This window comes from Trachemys scripta, chromosome 1, assembly GCF_013100865.1.
Source record: "Trachemys scripta elegans isolate TJP31775 chromosome 1, CAS_Tse_1.0, whole genome shotgun sequence".
Taxonomy (NCBI): domain Eukaryota; kingdom Metazoa; phylum Chordata; order Testudines; family Emydidae; genus Trachemys; species Trachemys scripta.
In genome coordinates, this window is record NC_048298.1 from 192,119,362 (window position 1) to 192,138,662 (window position 19,301).

At 40.1% G+C, this 19,301-nt stretch overlaps 2 protein-coding genes across 4 annotated transcripts in view; one reads left to right on the forward strand and one right to left on the reverse strand.

Annotated features, from left to right (window-relative positions):
- The window catches only part of TMPRSS3 (transmembrane serine protease 3), a 36,883-nt gene extending 34,849 nt beyond the window's left edge, over window positions 1-2,034 (reverse strand). The window contains exons 1-2 of the mRNA XM_034771026.1: window positions 2,017-2,034; window positions 706-850 (exon numbers count right to left, since the gene is read on the reverse strand). Of these exons, the coding sequence (XP_034626917.1) occupies window positions 706-850; window positions 2,017-2,034 (163 nt within the window). The remainder of the gene's footprint in view (window positions 1-705; window positions 851-2,016) is intronic.
- Window positions 2,035-3,276: 1,242 nt separating this feature from the next.
- UBASH3A (ubiquitin associated and SH3 domain containing A) overlaps window positions 3,277-19,301 on the forward strand; it is a 40,185-nt gene continuing 24,160 nt past the window's right edge. For 2 of the 3 annotated variants that reach the window (XM_034753420.1, XM_034753436.1), the window contains exons 1-6: window positions 4,365-4,526; window positions 8,495-8,548; window positions 10,706-10,892; window positions 13,347-13,545; window positions 16,797-16,966; window positions 18,044-18,252. In XM_034753420.1, the coding sequence (XP_034609311.1) occupies window positions 4,414-4,526; window positions 8,495-8,548; window positions 10,706-10,892; window positions 13,347-13,545; window positions 16,797-16,966; window positions 18,044-18,252 (932 nt within the window). In that variant the 5' untranslated portion in view covers window positions 4,365-4,413. Of the gene's footprint in view, window positions 3,389-4,364; window positions 4,527-8,494; window positions 8,549-10,705; window positions 10,893-13,346; window positions 13,546-16,796; window positions 16,967-18,043; window positions 18,253-19,301 lie in introns of those variants that run through there. The other variant, XM_034753428.1, reaches the window with a different exon arrangement.

Sequence of the window (19,301 nt, forward strand, 5' to 3'; positions counted from 1 at the left end):
GTACATTTTATCTGGCTTCTGGTGTCATAATGAATATTTTGCAGAGCTGTCATAAACAGTCTATGCATAAATTAATATTGCTTAGGTCTGATTCTACTCCCATTGAAGTTAATGTGTGTTTTGTCACTGGTTTCAATGAGAACAAGATCAGGCCTGTAGAATGTAACCAAAATGCATACTGTACTATCCGTGACCTACTCTGCTGCATTGCCTTTTTCTAATGATATGGATTTCCAGACTTGGAAGGTTTCATATAAAACATTCAGAATTGTGTCATATCTGAAGTAAGAAACAAATAAGCTACAACCTGGATGAAACTTTATGAATAATGCAGCCTTGCAAAAGTGTCATGGAAACATATCCGCCCAGGCAAAAAATGTCCTCACCCACTCTCACCCTGAGAAGCTAGTGAAAAAAATAAGTGCTACTTTCTCACCAATAAAAAAAATGTACCCTCTTTGTGTAAGTATTGTTTTGCAAGGCTAAATTACTACATAAACCAGGAGTAGTCAATAGGCAGACCACAGGCCAAATCTGAACAGCCAGATGCCATCGAAAGGACCCTGAAATTTTTTTATTTACTTATTATCATTGTTATTATTTTTTTCTCTGGAGTCTGGACCTTCACCAATAAATTTGGATGATGACAAAAAATCATTGATTACCCCTGACTGTACATATTACAAAAGTATGTAGAATCCCTACCAAGTCCATTTGCACTGGGATCTACTTTTGCTTGTTGTATGCTGAAAAATCTTTTGTAGAAAAAATGAACTTCAGCTACTGGCAATTTGTCTTCAGTATCAGAGGTGATTTCAGGATTTCCAGTATTGGGATTAGTCTCCAGTACCTGGACCAACAAAGAACAGAAGTCACTTTTAAAACCAACTGCTCTTTCTCCTCATACCACCCCTAGTGCCTTTCTACGGGTGATGATTTTTTTTGTTGAGGGGCCCTGCTTTGCGCACACTTTTGGAATGAACAGCTGATACAAAGCAAATCCAGGGACAGCTTTCAGGCCTGCTCTCTGTTTGCCTAAATATGGCCTCATCCTGCAAGATGCTGAGCACCTCCTATGTGTTACCGAGGAGCTCCTGCAATTCCCATTGACTTCAGTGAGAGTCGGGGCACTCAGCAACTTGCACAAATGGACCGCTAATTAGCAAGCATTGACCAGCAATTTACCGAAACTAAAATGTTGCTTGAGTCTGCTTATAACCACAGTTATTTAGAGTAATTCATTCACCACATCAAGAAATTCTGACAAGTTCCTTCTTTAAATGTCAAAGCATTTTCCACAGGGTGCTTTTTAATTGCTACTGTAAGTACTGTAAAGGAAAGTACAAGTTACGAACTGTGCAAAGCCTGCTCTGATCTGTCGGACTTCCCATTTAGCTTATGCTGAAGAACCTTTGAGTGTTGTATGCAGATCACAAACTGAAATTAAAATGTAATTCTGGGTAAATAAACCTTATGTTTTAAAATTAACATGAAGGTATAGGATACAGATAGGATACAGAAAACTTCAGTATCTGGTCCGGTAGGCTCTGTATAATCAATGACATAGTGGGTCTGATTCTGCACTCACACTGGTGTAAATCAGGAGTAAATGCATTAAAGTCAGAGGTGCTAGTGTACTGTAAATCCACAATATCAGGCCCAGTAAATTTTTGCTTTAGACAAAGTATAATTCATCTTTACCACCAACTTTTAGGGAACATAGAATATCTTTTCACCATCTAGCAAGCATTACCTATCAAAATACAACTTTTCTCTTATTTTATCAGATATACTAGACAGTCCTGGTAACTAAAAATGTCAAGAGGCATTATATGAACTGCTGTTTTTAGGGCAGAAATAAGAAAACAGCATCCTTCTGCAAATGATTTCTGAACCTAAAGAATACCTTCATTGCTAAATGTGTTGTGCTCTGGAAATAAAACAGCATTAAGATGCATGACATACAGCTACAAAATGATAGAATCATTATTTACTCTGGCCTAGGGTGTTACTCACCTCTTCTTGAGACGTCATGGTTAAAAACAAAAATATGTTCTCTTTTCATTATAGTAATAAGCCAGAGGGAAATCTAGTTGTTATTAAACCAGTCCACTCAGGAAATATTTTCATCAAACCACCCAGAATTGCCGGCTCAACCACTGTAGCAAATGACATTATTACTGTAGTCTGTGTAATTCAACCTGGTCGTAGATATCAGGTAGCCTAGGATGACATAGCTATGGATACCAGGAAGGCAAAAACTCAGCAACCCTTTTAATCAGTGTAATCAGGTAAGGTAATATTGTGGTATTTGTAAACCTTTTCATAAACCTGTCTGAGAGGAAACTCTCCAAAGATTAAGTCACAGGTATGCTTGCTTGTTCCATTTATACTAAATAAAGTGGCTGGAGAAAAGCAAATGCCAGAATTCTGGGCTCTGGTGAATGAGCCCCTCAAACCTAGTCAGTTTGGCAAACCAGGCCCTTTACCTGGTTGCACTGCTCTTTGTGAATTTGGTGTGCTCGTTGCTAAATGCACCCACCAGGCATGAGGCAAAGAGCAAACCAAAAGATAGTTCCCAGGATAGATCTGCATTTTAACTATGAAAGAATTCCACTTCCATAATTCTGAAAATTGTGCACTTGAGCCAATGGGAAAATTCCACCTGCTCTAAACTCAGAAGCTCATGGAGCAACTGAAATGAAAAATCCTGGTCAGAATAACAGTATAGTCATGATCTTGTTTTGATCTTTTTTTTTTTTTTTTTTTGAGGGGGGGACAGGAGGTTGTGAAGCGAGCCAAAGAGCCATGCTGGTATGTATACGTGAAAAAGGGGCTACTGAGAGACTGTGGCTTCCCCAATGAGAGTGCTAATATTTTAGAGTAGTTTGTGGCATTTACTAATGATGAGAGAATCTCAGAAGTTTCAGAGGAATCTTATTCAAACTTGGCTCTGCAAGATCAGAGTTGAACTCTTACAAGAAAAGGAGGTTGTACAATATTTCTGATACTTTCTCCTCTTAGCCAGGACAGCTTTGTGACAAGAACAGCTTTTATTACCTTATTTTGGCAGTTCTGCTTCTGATCATTGCAGGAATTAGGAAGCAGAGGCATTTAAAAAAATGAGAAAAAAAGAAAGAAAACTGATCAAAAAGGTTCCGTCTGGGTTCACTTAGAGGCAGGAGTGAAAGCAGAATTGGTTTGTCTACACATGGAAATGACCCATATTTCTCTTTTTTCCTAGCGTACTGAGCAAGATCATGGGTTTGATCCTCGGCTGCCCTGAGCTCAGCTTCGGAAGACCTGGGTTTAATTCCCCACTATGCCTGAGGGGAGGCTGTTAGGGAACTAGTCACAACTCCTTGATTCTCAGCCACTAGGACCTGGGGTAAGTTAAAATTTCCAGGGTCAGGTGTGGAGGCATCTTCAACTGACATAAGGGCCCTCAGGAACCTTACAGCAGTGGAGAATCAGGTATAGAAAAGGTTTGCTTTACCATGCCCTCTCCTGTTCCTTGATAACCCTTTTCCTCTCCCAGCCCCTGATATACACCCTGCCCCCCACCCCTTGTGCCAGGAGGGACATAGCAGCACAGAGGCAGGGGAGATTCAGTGGAGATTCCCCTCACATGGGGAATTTTTCTGGGAAATCTCTGGCCATTTTAAACTCACTTTGTAGTGTGTAAACTGGAGAATCTGACATCCTGTTTCTCCCTGCTGCTGAGTCATCAAGGGAATGCTTTAGTTTATCCAGTATATCATTGGTCTTAGTCTTTATTGCCAAGAGCAGCACAAGCTGGAAGTACAACTTTTCCCATACTGCTTAACCTATGTGCTTTGAACCTGACCTGGAGGAGCCACCTTTAAAGGAGAAATCATATTTCAGCCTCCATGCTCATTCAGTTCTTAGCCTCTTTGATGGGGATGCCAACAAGGGGCCCAGTTGTGGTGCTGGCTCTGTGAGTAGGAAATGTGTCCACTAAGAACTGGGTTCAGACCACCAACTGATTTCACGTATGCCACTGAACAACCAATGCATGACAACAGCTCATGCTCACTGACTCATTACTGCCTTGGGGTGCATTTAAAATGATCTGAAAGTGAGAGATTCAGTTCCCTGCAATTAGCAAATTTGCACTGACTACGCATTGTGCTATACTGTGGACATATACTAGGTTAGTCTTATTTTGCTACAGTCTATGGCAGGCAGACAAAGACTGCATATATTTCTTGCCTTTCAACCACCCTAAAGTAAAAGTGCAAAGACTAACATGCTATGAAAACAGGATATCAGCTTTTGTCAAAAAGATCACAAGGGGTTTGAGGTTTTTTATCTTAGCAGCCTCTCTCTCTCTGTCTCTCTCTACTAATTTCTGCCTGTACTGAACATACATTCACAGGAGGAGTGGAAGAGATGGCAGTGGCTGAAACACAACTATATTCGAAGGTCTTGAACAAAGTCAAAAACAGAAGCACCTGCGCTTTACTGGAATCCCTCTTATCTATGGGATTCCCTGCACATATAGCGTGAGTAGTATTTATAAGTTACCTCAATATATTAAAAGAATTTTCTCATAAAAACTTGAACATAGACAGCTTGCATTTTTAACAGAGAAAACAGCCAACTGCTTGACACAGATGTTTCTGTATGTGGATAAGATATCATGCTTTGGGCTTAATTTATAGCATTTTGTGGCGTATTGATCTTATCCTAAAAAGAACCTACTGTGCATCCATTTTTAATATCTAAATCTAAAAACTATCCACTTTTGGGTTGAGAGATTGTAAAACTTGTTAAACACTTGACGTGCTCGGTTATCTCCCACAGTATTACCAGAAACAAGTCACATTTTTCATTCATCAAATTTGCTGTAACACAGTTAAGTTTAAAGACACCTTTTAGCCTATGCTGGCTTCTACGACACAGCAAAGGCATCTTACCACATGTAGGACATTAGAGACTGGGTTTACTTTTCACAAAACATAATTTTCCTGTTTATAAATATCATATAAAACTATTCAACACAACTGTCATTTTTACTCTTTTTATTCCATAAAGAATTTTTCTCAGTTTAGGATCATGTTAAAAAATTACACGCCAAAGGGGAGAGGGGAAAATAGTATCTCCATGAAAAATACGAAAGCGCCAAATGCTGTTCTCAGTTGTACTGGCAACCCCTGTGAGGGAGCAGTGTAACTGGGGGCAGAATCTGACTCTGCATTAAAGAAAAATGCAGTATTAAGGTCACTTGTTTCCTAAACATCTTCAGATGAGATAAGCACATTTTATGTGAGATTTTCAAAGGGACATGGGGGAATCTAGGGCCTCAACTCAGTGGCAGTTGGGCAGTTTAATTTTCCTATGTGCCTTTGAAAATCTCATCCTTCAAAAATTTACTCCCTTTCCTGCAAATTCTTAACATGTGTGTGTGTGTGAGAGAGAGAGAGAGAGAGAGACAGAGAGTGAAATTAGGATCCATCAATGTGAATTTAAAACTGACTACAATACATCTTCATAACCATATATATATATATGTTGGCTTCTTATTGAAAATAAAACCAACCAGTGAAGCAACTATGTCTGAAAAGGTTCAGTATCAAAAGTGTTGAATTAATTTTCTAAAGAGCCCTCTATTTTTGGGTGCCAACTTTAGACACCTTGGGCCTGACTTCAGAGGTACTGAGTTCCCGTTGCTCCCATTAATGTCAATTGAAATTTTGGGGACACAGCTCTTCTGAAAATCTGGCTCACGGTCTCTCCCATCAGGCATCCCAAAACTGAGACACCCCAAATGAGTGGCCAGTTTTGAAAATTTTTGACTCTGAGGTCTAAATTCTTTAAATCTTCTTTAAAGCACAGTGGTGCTACCTATGGAGTGTATTTGTGCTTTCTAGTGTAAAGGAAACAGTTAGCTAAATAGTCAAAGTGCTGAGCAAGTTTGGATAAAATTTAGAAAGTAGCCTGGATGTTTGCCTAAAATTTGAACTGAACAACTTTCTCAGCTTAGAAACTTTGGTTATTATTTTTAAAACTTTTGCATGTGTTTTCAGTTCCTGATTTCAGCCATTCAGCATTCCTGGCCTGGCCAAAACCAGGTTGTGTTGGAAATATCATAAGATAGCTGATCTTACACGATTCAGAGCTGCAGTGCCATAATCTCTTTTACCCTAAGGCCCCTTTACATCTGAGCAGTTTAAAGGTGCATTAGTGTAAATGGGAATCAGGCAGAATCTCAGCAACACATTAACCCCCAAGTCCAGGCTTATACAGTACTAATTGTTATTAGCATTTCCAGACAGGGATCTGGTAGTTTATTCTTCTTCTAAAACAGTACTTTAAAATATATATATATGTAAGAACTCGTCTGCTTTTTGTTTGAGAGAGATATGTAGACATAGGATCCATTTTTGCATTAAATTGCCTTATTGCCTATTATTTGCTTTGTGGAAGTCATAAGCCAGGATGCCACCATGCATGGTGCTATACAAACACAAAAAAAAAACCCAGTCACTGCCTCAATAAGCTTACAGTCCTAATATGAGCTGAGACAACTGGTAGATACAGACTGGCACAAGGAAACAATGAGACAATGCTGATTTGGTATGATAGGCAGAGGTCTCAGCACCCCAGCTGCCTAGCCATTTGTCAATTTTTTATAAGCCTAATGGCAAAGGATAGTTTTAAGGAGGAAAATGAAGGAGAACAGTGATTTGGCTTTGTAGATGTTGACCGGGAGCATTCCCAAGAGTTGGAGGTTGCATGGGAGAAAGAACAAAAGCTCGTTTGAAAACTGACAGAGGCTGGCATTGGCAAAGAGAAAGCAGGGGTCGACCTCTTGATAGTGTATGGGAGATGATAGGTAGGGTAGGGATGGCTGGTGAAGGGCCTTGGAAGTGAAAACAAGCTGCTTATGCATGATGCTATGGAGAAAGGGGAGCCAGTGGAGGGAGGCAAAGAGAGGGGTGACATGGTATCTAAAAGGGTGTCATAAGGAGGAGGGAGAGAACTTGTTCACCTTAGCCTCTAAGGATAGAACCAGAAACAATGGGTTTAAACTGCAGCAAGGGAGGTCTAGGTTGGACATTAGGAAAAAGTTCCTAACTGTCAGGGTGGTTAAACACTGGAACAAATTGCCTAGGGAGGTTGTGGAATCTCCGTCTCTGGAGATATTTAAGAGTAGGTTAGATAAATGTCTATCAGGGATGGTCTAGACAGTATTTGGTCCTGCCATGCGGGCAGGGGACTGGACTCGATGACCTCTCGAGGTCCCTTCCAGTCCTATAATCTATGAATCTATGAATCTATGGTCAAAGCAACCAATGATCTTAACAGTAGCATTCTGAATGGATATGAGTGGGTAAGACTGCATTTGTCAAGGCCAAAGAGAAGGATGTTGCAGTAATCGAGACACAAGATAATGAGAGCCTGGACGAGAGTGTTAGCGGTGAGGATGGATGAGAAAGGCCATACCTTAGAGATGTTGTGCAGAAAGAATCAGCAAGATTTGCACATAGTTAGGACATAAGGTCCTAGAGACAGGTCTGAGTCATTCAAAGTTGACACCCAGTTTACTGGCCTGAGTGACAGGAAGGATTGTGGTGGTGTCCACAGTGCTCAAGAAAGAAAGTAGCGGGGAGGGCTTGGGGGGAAAGAGTTGTATTTTGGCCATGTTGAGCCTTCAGTAATAAAAGGACACAGCACGTCGTATGTAAGTAATACATTTAATTATTTATTTACAAATCCACATACAATTTTTCTCCCTGGGGCGAGGAAGACAGAAAAAAGTACATGAAACCAGTCACACTGTTTAATGCGCTGCTGGAAGGAGCACAGATATCACAGGGCTGGATGCAATATAAGAACTTGAACAGAAGGGAATTAAATGTTACAAATTTGTCTTCAAGACCCCAACAGGCAGAAAATCTTGTTTCAAGTGTAGCAAATATTGTCTCTTGGGTGTAGCAAAAGAAACACACGAGTCATAGTGAGTTTTAGAATTGTGGCCAGGCTGAAATGTCCAATTCCTCTGCTGGACTTATTCCCACCTCCCCCACCCCAAGAAACTCAACACTTGGTCTCAAAGATGTGTATGTGCAGGAACATACTGCCCTGATAGAAAAAGATACTGAATTTGGGTATAATTTGGTTCCATAGAACGGTAATTACATATTAGAGATCGACCTGAACCAAAATCCCTGAACTTGTGGCTCAGATCTGTCTCTCTAATGGGTGAAACAAAACACTGACTCCTTTGGGAAAATTTGGATCCAGATTTCCAGATCCCAAGTATAAGAGTGTGTGGATCTAAGGTTTTGGTTCTGTCCACCATAGTGTTTGGAGCTGGGAATTTGTTTGGCCCCATCTCTAATAATAATGTGGGCCCATATACCGTACAAATCATGCTTATACAGTGTATTAAGGAAAAGTTTCCAGAACTCAAAGGAGAATTTGCATCTATTCTTTTCTCCTAGTGAATCCACTTTATTTTCCTTAGGCAAAAAGCTTTGGCTGCTACTGGACACAAGACAGCAGACGAGGCTTCAAAGTGGTAAGAATGAAATAATTTACAGTTCCCCCAGGAGTACTTTCACATGAAACCGAATGAAATGTAGTTGCTTATGGGCTGTTTCCCCACTGGATTTGGATTTAGCAGACTTCATGGTAAAAATGAAATCAAATCTGAGCTCATCTTTATTTTGCTTTATGGAAATAGTTTTATTCGATCATGTTTCTTGTAGGCATAAAATTATTTGCACAGAGTGCAAAGTAAAGTAAGAGCAGAGTTACTGCTTCCTAGATGATGGTTCTATTTTATGGCACGTGAGAGAACATGTGGGTGTGGGGGATGGATACTGTCATGATCACCTAATTTTGACATAGTCAAAGAAGGGAGGATTGTGAGGAATCATAATGTAATAAATGTCTCCAATTTCTCACACCTCCACTTATGCACAAAAACCTCTCCCTCTCACAGAACTGGATGATGACTATAGATCAGAGAGGAAAGTTTAGATGCTCAGCCCATGAAGCAAAAGTAGAAAAGGAGGTGTTAAAGATCCGAGAGATTACAATTGTAAAGGAATTTGGAACATGTTAAGTTAAAAGGCATTGACTGTAGGGAACACAACTCCAGGTGGGAAAAGGCTATAAAATCAAGCTGAATGGCTAAGAGTTTGCGGTTTTAAAAAGTAAGAATCCAGGATAGGCATGACCATTGGTACTGTCAATTGCTACTCTTGGGTCATCTGAATTTGTTCTCCAGCCTGAGACACTGATGATGGAGTATGGAGATGTTGCTGATGCTGATTTATTTTGCAATTTAAATCCCAGATCTAAGGGTATGTCTACACTATACCTCTTAAGCGGCACAGCTCCAACACTGCGGATGTGCCACTGGAGAGTCGTAGTGTAGATGCTTCCTACGTTAATGGAAAGGGGGTTTTCCATTGGTGTAGTTATTCCACGTCTCTGAGAGACAGTAGTTACATTGACAGAAGAATCCTTCTGTCGACCACACAAGGGATTAGTTTGACCCAGCTACAGCATTCAGGCCACAAAATTTTTCACAACCCGGAGTGACGTAGCTAGGTCGATCTAATTTTTAAATGTAGACCAGACCTGAGTCAAATCTCAGACCCACGCTCTCTGCTGATATTTGTGAGACACAGAAGAGATATAAAAGAGCACCCAGCAGCAGTAGTGCCTCCTACGAAGCAACTGATGTTGCTCCAAATGGGGCGATTTAAGTCAAATACAGTTAATCATCCACATACAAAGGCTTAGAATGAGAACATTGCACAATTGAAATATGCATTATTGTATATTCCTCTTTGTTGTGTTTCCAGCAAGGCTGAGATGACACAAGTTATGACTTTTACTTAAAGTTCATACTACAAGGAAGGTGGTTCTGGATTTTTTGGATCTGGGTCCACGTGTTGCAAAACATGCTGATATGTGCCATGTACTTTTGACATCCAGAGTGGTGATTAAGTGGTGGATTGCATGTTCATCCCAGCACATATCCAATTCAACATAGGCTACAAAACAAGCTCCATCCGAAATTATTTCATGCTGTGAATTGAAAAAATCAGTGGCAGATCATGCTGCAATTCCCAAAGCAAAATGACTTGTTACAGATTGGAGCATGACTTATTAATTTCAGTTGATGTGTTTTCTTTTTTGTTTGGTTTTTTTGGTGGGGGTGTTTTGTTGTTGTTGTTATTTTAACTAGAGATGAATAAAAATGCTAATTGTTTTGTGAAGGATTTTTTTTAAACCTATATTTGCAAAATTACCTCTCAATTTCCCCCCCCCCCCATTTTTTGGTGGTTTCCTCCCCCTGCCCCTTTTCCTCCCTTTTCCAATGGCAAAATAGAAAATGGGGGAGAAAATCAAACAAACAATACCACAAGTTTTCTGTTTTCAAATACTGAAAATTATGTTTTCATTTTCAAATTTCAAAAAAAAAAGAAAATTTTCATTTAAAAACCAAAAGACTTCATCGTATCAATAAATATCACAAGGGGAAATTTTTTGACCAGCTCTAGTTTTAATCTGTTCTTATTTCATTATGAGTTTCTGCTCATGTAGCAACTATTTGTTTTTCTTTCTCTGCTTTTATTGTGGATGTCTTCACCAGAGCGATGGAGGAATGTGTACACAATTGTGCCTTAACTTACCCTGTGCGATGCACTCTCAATTTCAGGTTGCACTCTCATTGTAATGATCCTTCTTTGGATGATCCAATCCCTCAGGAATATGCTCTCTATTTATGCCCAACTGGACCGTTGCATGACAAACTGCAGGAATTTTGGAACGAGAGCAAGAACCAATGTGCAAGAAACAAAGCCCATGAGATTTTCCCACACATAACTCTTTGTGATTTCTTTACGGTAAGAAAGCCTTTAACAATTCCATTGAGCACAAAAACCATGCTAATGTAAAATTCAGATTGAAATCTGGACTCTCTTGATCATGTATTTTCACTTGCTCTTACAATTATTTTGCACTAATAATTCCTTGCATAATTGTAAAAACTCAGGTGTGATTGTTTTCTATGTGCAAGCAGGAGCACAAATGATAGTATGCAAAAATTATATGGATGAGGGATTCAATATGCAAAGATCAGTGTGTTCAAATAAATGCCATGTTTTGAAAATCCAGCAACAGTATCCCATCACAGAGTATGCTGGGACACAGGCTAAGGTAATTGCATTTATTCCCCTCTACATTTACAAATATCAATAAAAATATTCGGATGGTGGATATTGAGGAATGATCAGGCCAACAAATGTTATGGACTGGAAGTAGGGATTAGAGGGAGATTTTTAAGTCTCATGAGAGCAGAGGGGCTGGATTTAGGCTTTTTTGAGGTCTGATCATTTAAACTCTATGTATGAATATGTCAGTGCAACTGCATAACCTAATCTGTACATGCAGCTAACATGGCTGTGTTTGCGAATCATGTATTTGCATGTGCAAGTGGTCAGTACTATCTCTTTTTGCCTTCTGAGCATGCAAATTAGGCAAGCAGTTGCATATGCAGTGTGCACAAAAAAGCAAACCCTCAGACATATCATCTACTTAACGTCCTCTGTGCATTCATTTCTCACTGCTTTTGGATGCTGACTGGAAGAACAGTGGTTGCTCTCAGTTCACTGTTGAGAAAGTTCCACATACTAAAAATAGCTATAGAAAAAAGGTTGGTTCTCTTTGCTTTTTTCCCCTGCTTTGCCTGGTGCTGCATTTGCTCTCCTGCCCATCGTAGCTCACATTCTATATGTTGGTATTGCCATGGAGTAAAAACTTAAAAAGTGTGTAAGTGACTTAGGAGCCTAAATCCTATTTTCAAAAGTACTTTAGAAACAGATTTACATATTTAGGTGCCTACAGACGCAGATAGGTACCCAGGGGGATTTTCAAAAGCTCCTAAGCAGGAAATTCACCAAAATATCTTTGTAATGCCTAAACTACACAGGGGAGTAATTTTGCACTGAATTTTTGTGCACTAACTGCTGCATATTAGATAGTCGCAGTAATTACATACACACAGTCAACTGTTTTCTGTTTCAATATAATTCAGTGTGTCTACACTAGTTGTCTACAATGTCTACATTATCTATGATGTATCTTGTCCTTTGGCAGTTAGTAGCTTAAGTCTAAGGTTATGTCTACACTACACAGCTTTTAGTGACATAGCTGCGCTGCTACAGCCAAGCCGCTAAAAGGCACACAGTGTAGCTGCTGTTTGTCGGCAGGAGAGCTCTCTCCTGCCGACAAAAAAATTCCACTCCTGACGAGCAACAGCAGCTTTGTTGGCAGGAGAGCGCTCCTGCCGATAAAGCTCTGTTCAGATCGGCACTTTTTGTCGATAAAACTTTTGTCATTCAGGGTTGTTTTTTTAACACCCCTGAATGGCAAAAGTTTTGCCGACGAAGTTCCAGTGTAGACAAAGCCTAACTGAAAATCAATGGGACTTAAGATCCTAAGTACCTAAGTCAGTTTTGAAAATGAAACTTAGCTTCCTAAATAACTTAGGCACTTTTAAAAATTTGACCTGTGATCAGGGTGTTTTCTGAATCTAAAGATAAAATAATCTAAATAATACGCCCTATGAATATTGAGATATTCTCTACAAAATGAGTCTTAAACAGCATAATGAGGTGCTGCCTCCACCCTAAAGGATCAATGTGTACACTTCAGTGGAAGAATGGTACGGGTATCACTAAAACTATACTGATCTGTAAAAGTTTTAGAGACCTTGCATTGCTGGCGAAGTTGCACGTTTGCATCCTTGCAGCACTTTGCCATTCGCTTTGTCAGAGATCTACTGAAGCAATATGGAAAGTGCAGTGATGGAGCAGTTGGACAAACGAATTATATTCATTATAATTTCATACTCTATAATGCTGCTGAGACTACAAAATAAAGAGAACAAGTTTCATAGCAAAATGTCAAACACCATGGTACTAGTTGGCCATTAATAACATTTTATAGGAAATAAACATTTATTAGTTTGCAGTGAATGTAGTGCTCTTGAAAGGTGTCAGATGTAAAAGTCTGAATTAACCACAGAAAGTATGCATAGGCAGCAGCCTTTTCAAGCTTCCACACAATGTATCTCAACCCTGTTCTAGATGGAATATTTCAAGGGATAAGAAAGTAATTTAATCTCTGTGAATATTCAGTACTTGTTCTTTCTGCTGTGACTGCCAGTCGGAGTGCCAACTAATACCGAACTATGGTAGTGGTTTTAAAGTTTGGATACTGTCCAGTAGAAATTGTTTATGAGGCAGTAGGTGCCACTGATGGTTTGTAATGCATGCTCCCCATATGTTTTCTTTTAGTGTGAAGATCGGAAAGTGGAATTCTTGCATGAAGCCCTAAAGAAAGTTGGTGACAGGTTTTTAAATTTGTTCCCACCTGCCATTTCTCTATCACTACATTCATCTGTCAGCTACCTTGGTTTCTTCATTAATGATGCCCATGCAAATGTCATCAAAGAGTTTGCTGTGGCTTTTGCTACTGAGGCTTCGATCTTGGCAGGTACCGTCAATCTCAATTGGAAACTGTAGTAATTTAAGTATCTCCTGAATTTCTGATGGGGCTCCAATCAGATTCTGTTGTTCGCTTCATGAAACCATCCTGCCCCAAAGTTTTGAAAAAAATCATGCCTGGGGAAAGTGGGCCCTGGTTTCTTGCTTATTTTACTCAGCAGACATAATGTATTAGCCTAAGATAGCTCTTCTTCCCAAAAGCCAGATGCATAAAATAGCAGTTAGTAAAAACACTTCATGGTGTTCTTATTATCTTTGAGAAATCTAAGCAAAGCCTTCACTTTGTAACATTTTGTAGGCAATTACTGAGTAGAATTATCTGTAAAATATATATACTGTGTATATCTCTCTATTTAGGCACCTAACTGTGTTCATCTCCATGGTTTCTGAGGCAGGCTTGATGTCTGTTCAGTGTTGCATTGCTAAACAGCGGTTTCAGGTCAAGGGGTTACCTTAGCAGGTGTCATGGGGTTTTTGTAAAAATAAATTAATGTATACATTGGAAGTATTAATGTTCTGAGCCTCCAAAATGGAAAGGGACAGAGAGTGTAAAACGTCACCACCCCTAACTTGAAGCCTGGCACATAATTTAGGATAATGGTGAGTTTTATGATCATGGATGAGGAAAGGAGAAAACAAATGAGTCCAGAAGGAATACATCAACCAAAGCCTTATCACGTCAGATCCCCTAGCTCTATACTTTAGTTACGGCAGTGTGGGAAGGTGATGGGACCCTTTGGCTTTTGGTGATGTTCAGGTTACTATGGTGATGCTGTGAAGAAAGGGAGGCAGGAAGAAAGATAGGCATCCAAACAGATCTGTAAATGTCTGGAATTCCTGCAATGCCCACATAGACTAGGTCAGCTTTCATGGTTTGTTACTGAGTCACAGATTTCCCTTCAGAGACCTGTGCTTCGGAGTGATCCTTGAAAACTGCATGTCTGAGACATGAAATATTGAAATAGAAGTTTACTACATTGATGTCACAGATCAAATCAATAAATATTGCTAAGAATACCAAAGAGTACATTTAGGCATCTGTAAGTGTAATTAAAAAGACAAAAGGCCAAATGCTTGGTCCATCTTACACTGCAATAAAAAGAAGAAGAGGGAAAGGTAGGGATATATTCAAAGCAAGGTTTCTTATGCTGGGGAAGGGAGAAGAACCAAAGACTCTATGAAATCCACTAAAGACTTTGCAATACAGCTTTGAGATGTGCTTGGATGTTACAGTGATGAGTACTATAGATATCCTTATAATATACAGCTAGTAATGGGTGCAATAAGGCTTAATACAAAAGAGGTCAAAGCGGGGATTGATCTGTATATTTGTCTGTCTTAGAGTTTTCCTTAGCATTCATCACATCAGCAAATTAGAGGATTGGGCCAAAAAAAACCTGATGAGGTTCAACAAGGACAAGTGCAGAGTCCTGCACTTAGGACGGAAGAATCCCATGCACTGCTACAGACTAGGGACCGAATGGCTAGGCAGCAGTTCTGCAGAAAAGGACCTAGGGGTCACAGTGGACGAGTTGTTGCCAAGAAGGCTAATGGCATTTTGGGCTGTATAAGTAGGATCATTGCCAGCAGATCGAGGAGTGTGATCGTTCCCCTCTATTCGACATTGGTGAGGCCTCATCTGGAGTACTGTGTCCAATTTTGGGCCCCACACTACAAGAAGGATGTGGAAAAAATGGAAAGAGTCCAGTGGAGGGCAACAAAAATGATTAGGGGTCTGGAGCATATGACTTATGAGGAGAGGCTGAGGGAACTGGGATTGTTTAGTCTCCAGAAGAGAAGAATGAGGGGGGATTTGATAGCAGCCTTCAAATACCTGAAGGGGGGTTCCAAAGAGGATGGAGCTTGGCTGTTCTCAGTGGTGGCAGATGACAGAACAAGGAGCAATGGTCTCAAGTTGCAGTGGGGGAGGTCTAGTTGGATATTAGGAAACACTATTTCACTAGGAGGGTGGTGAAGCACTGGAATGGGTTACCTAGGGAGGTGGTGGAGTCTCCTTCCTTGGAGGTTTTTAAGGCCCGGCTTGACAAAGCCCTGGCTGGGATGATTTAGTTGGGAATTGGTCGTGCTTTGAGCAGGGGGTTGGACTATATGACCTCCTGAGGTCCCTTCCAACCCTGATATCCTATGATTCTATGAGCATACAAGTTTTCTGCTGATAGGAGCCATGGATTTCCCACCAAGCGATCTCCATAGATCCTGACCTCCTTTCTCCTGCCCCTGGGATAACAGAGGTTACTGCAGGCCTAGGGCTCCAGTCACTCAGTACTGCTGCTGTATGAGGAAGGGAAAGAGATAGCTGGAACCCTTAACCCCAAAACTATCTCCTCGTGGGAGGGTGAAAGGTGGGCTGTGTGTGGGGGGGTGGGTGTCCTGTTTCAAAGCCATTATCTAAGCAACCTCTTCTTGACCATGTGTCCCATTCATTCTCTCCAAGCTGTAATGTCATCTCCTCCTCACACTCCGTCAGCTTGCTACCCTAACTGGGAGGCACTGCTTCCCCATATGCAGGGGGGCTGGAACAATTTATATAATGGGGTGCTAAGAGCCATTGATCCAAACTGTAAACCCTGTATATGATGGAAACCACTTCAAGCCTGGGGGTGCAGCAGCACCCCCAGCATCCCTAGGTCCAGCACCTATGCCCAGATGTCTTCTTCCAGCACTCTGATTTCTACCTTTGGCAGTCAGGACAATTGCAGGGAAAGGAGAGGAGTCAAGTGTGCAAAGGAGTTTGTGGTGGGGCCATGAGACCATGGAGCGTAGGCACTATGAAGCTGCATCAGAGAGAGAGCGAGAGAGCGAGAGAGAGAGAGCGAGAGAGAGAAACATCTCTCTCAGGGTCTATGGAGTTATATTTAACTGCAGAGCCTGAGTGCTCTGCGCACCAGCTGATGGCTTAACACCAAGATTTGGTTGATGGTATTTTCATTTCTGAGAAGTAATATTTTGTAGAAGAAAATAAGGAAGTATTCATTGGTGAACCAGAAAGAATGAAATATTTTTTTTTTTAGAGCAAGGGTGAACTGTGCACATCACCAGATTAAGAATGTTCACTTGGAAATAGTGTAATAGTCTGAAAGATTGCCTTTGATTACTACATTGTTTCATATACTGCGCAGAAGTCTGTGGAATAAAATTCTGCATCATGGTGCTAAATAAACAGCCTAGATAAACTTCACCTCATTTTGTGACCTTGTAGGATTATTATTTTATTCCTAGATTGCCGCGTGAAACCCTGCACAAAGCAGCTGCACCTTACCCTGGCTCATAAGTTTTATCCTCACCATCAAAAGACTTTGGAACAATTGGCCAAATCTATCAGCCCGGGACAGAGCTGCCAGTGGACAGCTGCTCTGTATTCTAGAGATATGCGCTTTGTAAATTACCAGGTACAGCGTTCAACATTACTGAGTCTTCTGTAGTCATGTATTTAAAAGCAGATTTGTTTTTTATTCATGAAAAAAATATGCATGCATAACTCATAGTTTCAGTATACATTACAATGCAGGGTGCTTCTTTTGGCTGAAAAATTGTATTCTCAAATCAGTGGAAGATAACTGTGTGACATTGTATGGCTGTTGATATGCAGACCAATTAGATCTAATTCCAAACTCAAACAGGAAAACTTAATTTTAGACTATTATGGAGTGTGAACATAAGAAGACAGAAAATAAGCAAGAAATATTTGGAAGTACCATCATTCTTCCAGGCAGATCACTGCATAACAGTAAAAACATAAGTTAGTTGACTGTACCTACCTTGGAAAAACCTGTAAGGGCTGAATACCCTAATGTAGAGCATGACTATATCCCTGATGATTTTCTGCTCAAAGGATTCTTGATTAAAATTGGTCAACATTTTTCAACTTTTCAATGAAGTTTTTCATTAAAAAGTTTAAACTTTTTCATGACATTTTCACCATTTTTCAACCAGATCAGTACAGCATATTATTATTTGAATTACGGTAGCATCTCAGAGCCCTAGTCAAGGACCAGGACCCTATTGTGCTAGGCGCTGTAAAAACCAAGCACAAAGACAGTCCCTGCCCCACAGATCTTACAATCTAAGTATAAGACAAGAGATAACAGCCCAGAGTGCAATACTATGAAACTTACAGTGTGATTTTTTTTTCATATGCCAAATAATTGTAAATTATGGAAAACATACCTACAAATATTTCTATCTTTTTTAAACTATTCTACACTTGTTACAGAAAATAAGATTTTTATGAACAACAAATGTCTATTTTTATATATGTATTATAAGAGTCCACTACACTCTTTTTCTCTATGATAAAGAAAAAAGACATTAAAGAATAAGCTACAGTATAAAAAAATAGAGAAACAATTTATAGCTCACAGTTAAGCAGCTCTTCTCTGAAATGCTCCATCACTTATAACATTAATGTTCTGGAAATAAGACCTGACATGCATTTGAAGACGTTTCCTTTTTTAATCCCCCACCAGATCTTGCAAGCACTCTTCCAATACAAGCCTCAGAACATTGATGAGCTAATGCTGAATACTGGAGATTTGATATATGTTGACCGATCACAACAATCCGATGTTAGTGATGGCTGGGTGATTGGTACCTCGCACCGGACTGGCTGCAGAGGATTTCTTCCTGAAAATTACACAGAAAAAGCCAATGAGTCAGATACTTGGGTTAAACACAGGTTAGTAAAACTCCTCTCCATAATTTCCGGTGATGTACCTATATAGTACTGTTCTATATTCACTCCCTTGTATACTATAACACAATGATAGAGGTCTTTTGACCCACCCTGTTGGTAGGTATTGGAACCCTGCAAAGATGCTGATTGATTCTTGCTGACCCATTACAGGAAGTAGGTGCCTTAACACTACCTGGGAAATAAGGAGGTGAGAGTGGTTCTCTGGGCAGAGCTGGCATAGGGTCTGATACACAACATAGCATGCAGTGTACACATTTATAGTATAGTGGCATCCACAATTACACAGATTAAGCAAGTGAGCATCAACAGTCCTCAAGGAGGAAACAGGAGAAAGGGGATTGGGGAGGGGGAAGGTTTGCGCTTGGAATTTATGTCATGCTGTCATTAGTTTATTGCGACTGACGAAGTGGGTATTCACCCATGAAAGCTTATGCTCCAATACTTCTGTTAGTCTATAAGGTGCCACAGGACTCTTTGTCACTATTTATTAGTTTATTTGTAATTAAGCCAAGCTGCAGGAAGTTTAATTTTGACCCTATACAGCATGTGGATGAGTTGTGGAGCTCTCTTTTCCTTCCTTTTCTTTTTTCTACTCTTGTTTTCTCTTAGTTCTCTCTCTCATGCCATTCACTATATCCCACCTTTGCCTCCATAACTTAACAAAACAAAGACAAACAAACAAACAGAACTAGAGACCAAGCCTTTCTTCACATTGTGTGTGGGATGCCTCCTTTCCCCCATATTTCACCTTCGTTTTTGATCTTTAATTTTCTTCAGAGCAAGAACTATGTCGGCTTATATGTTTGGAAAACATCTAGGATATTTTGGTTACTATCTCATCTAAATTCATACATAATAACTGTACAATGTACATCAGTTAAATATAGATTACATGAGACCTCATAAGGAAGGAAATGAAAATTTAAGGCATCCGACAGTACCTACCTTCTACTCTTCCACCCAAGGAGAGACTCCTCATTTCTAGAATAACTATTGTGAGTCACAGATATTGCATCACAGCCTTAAATCTG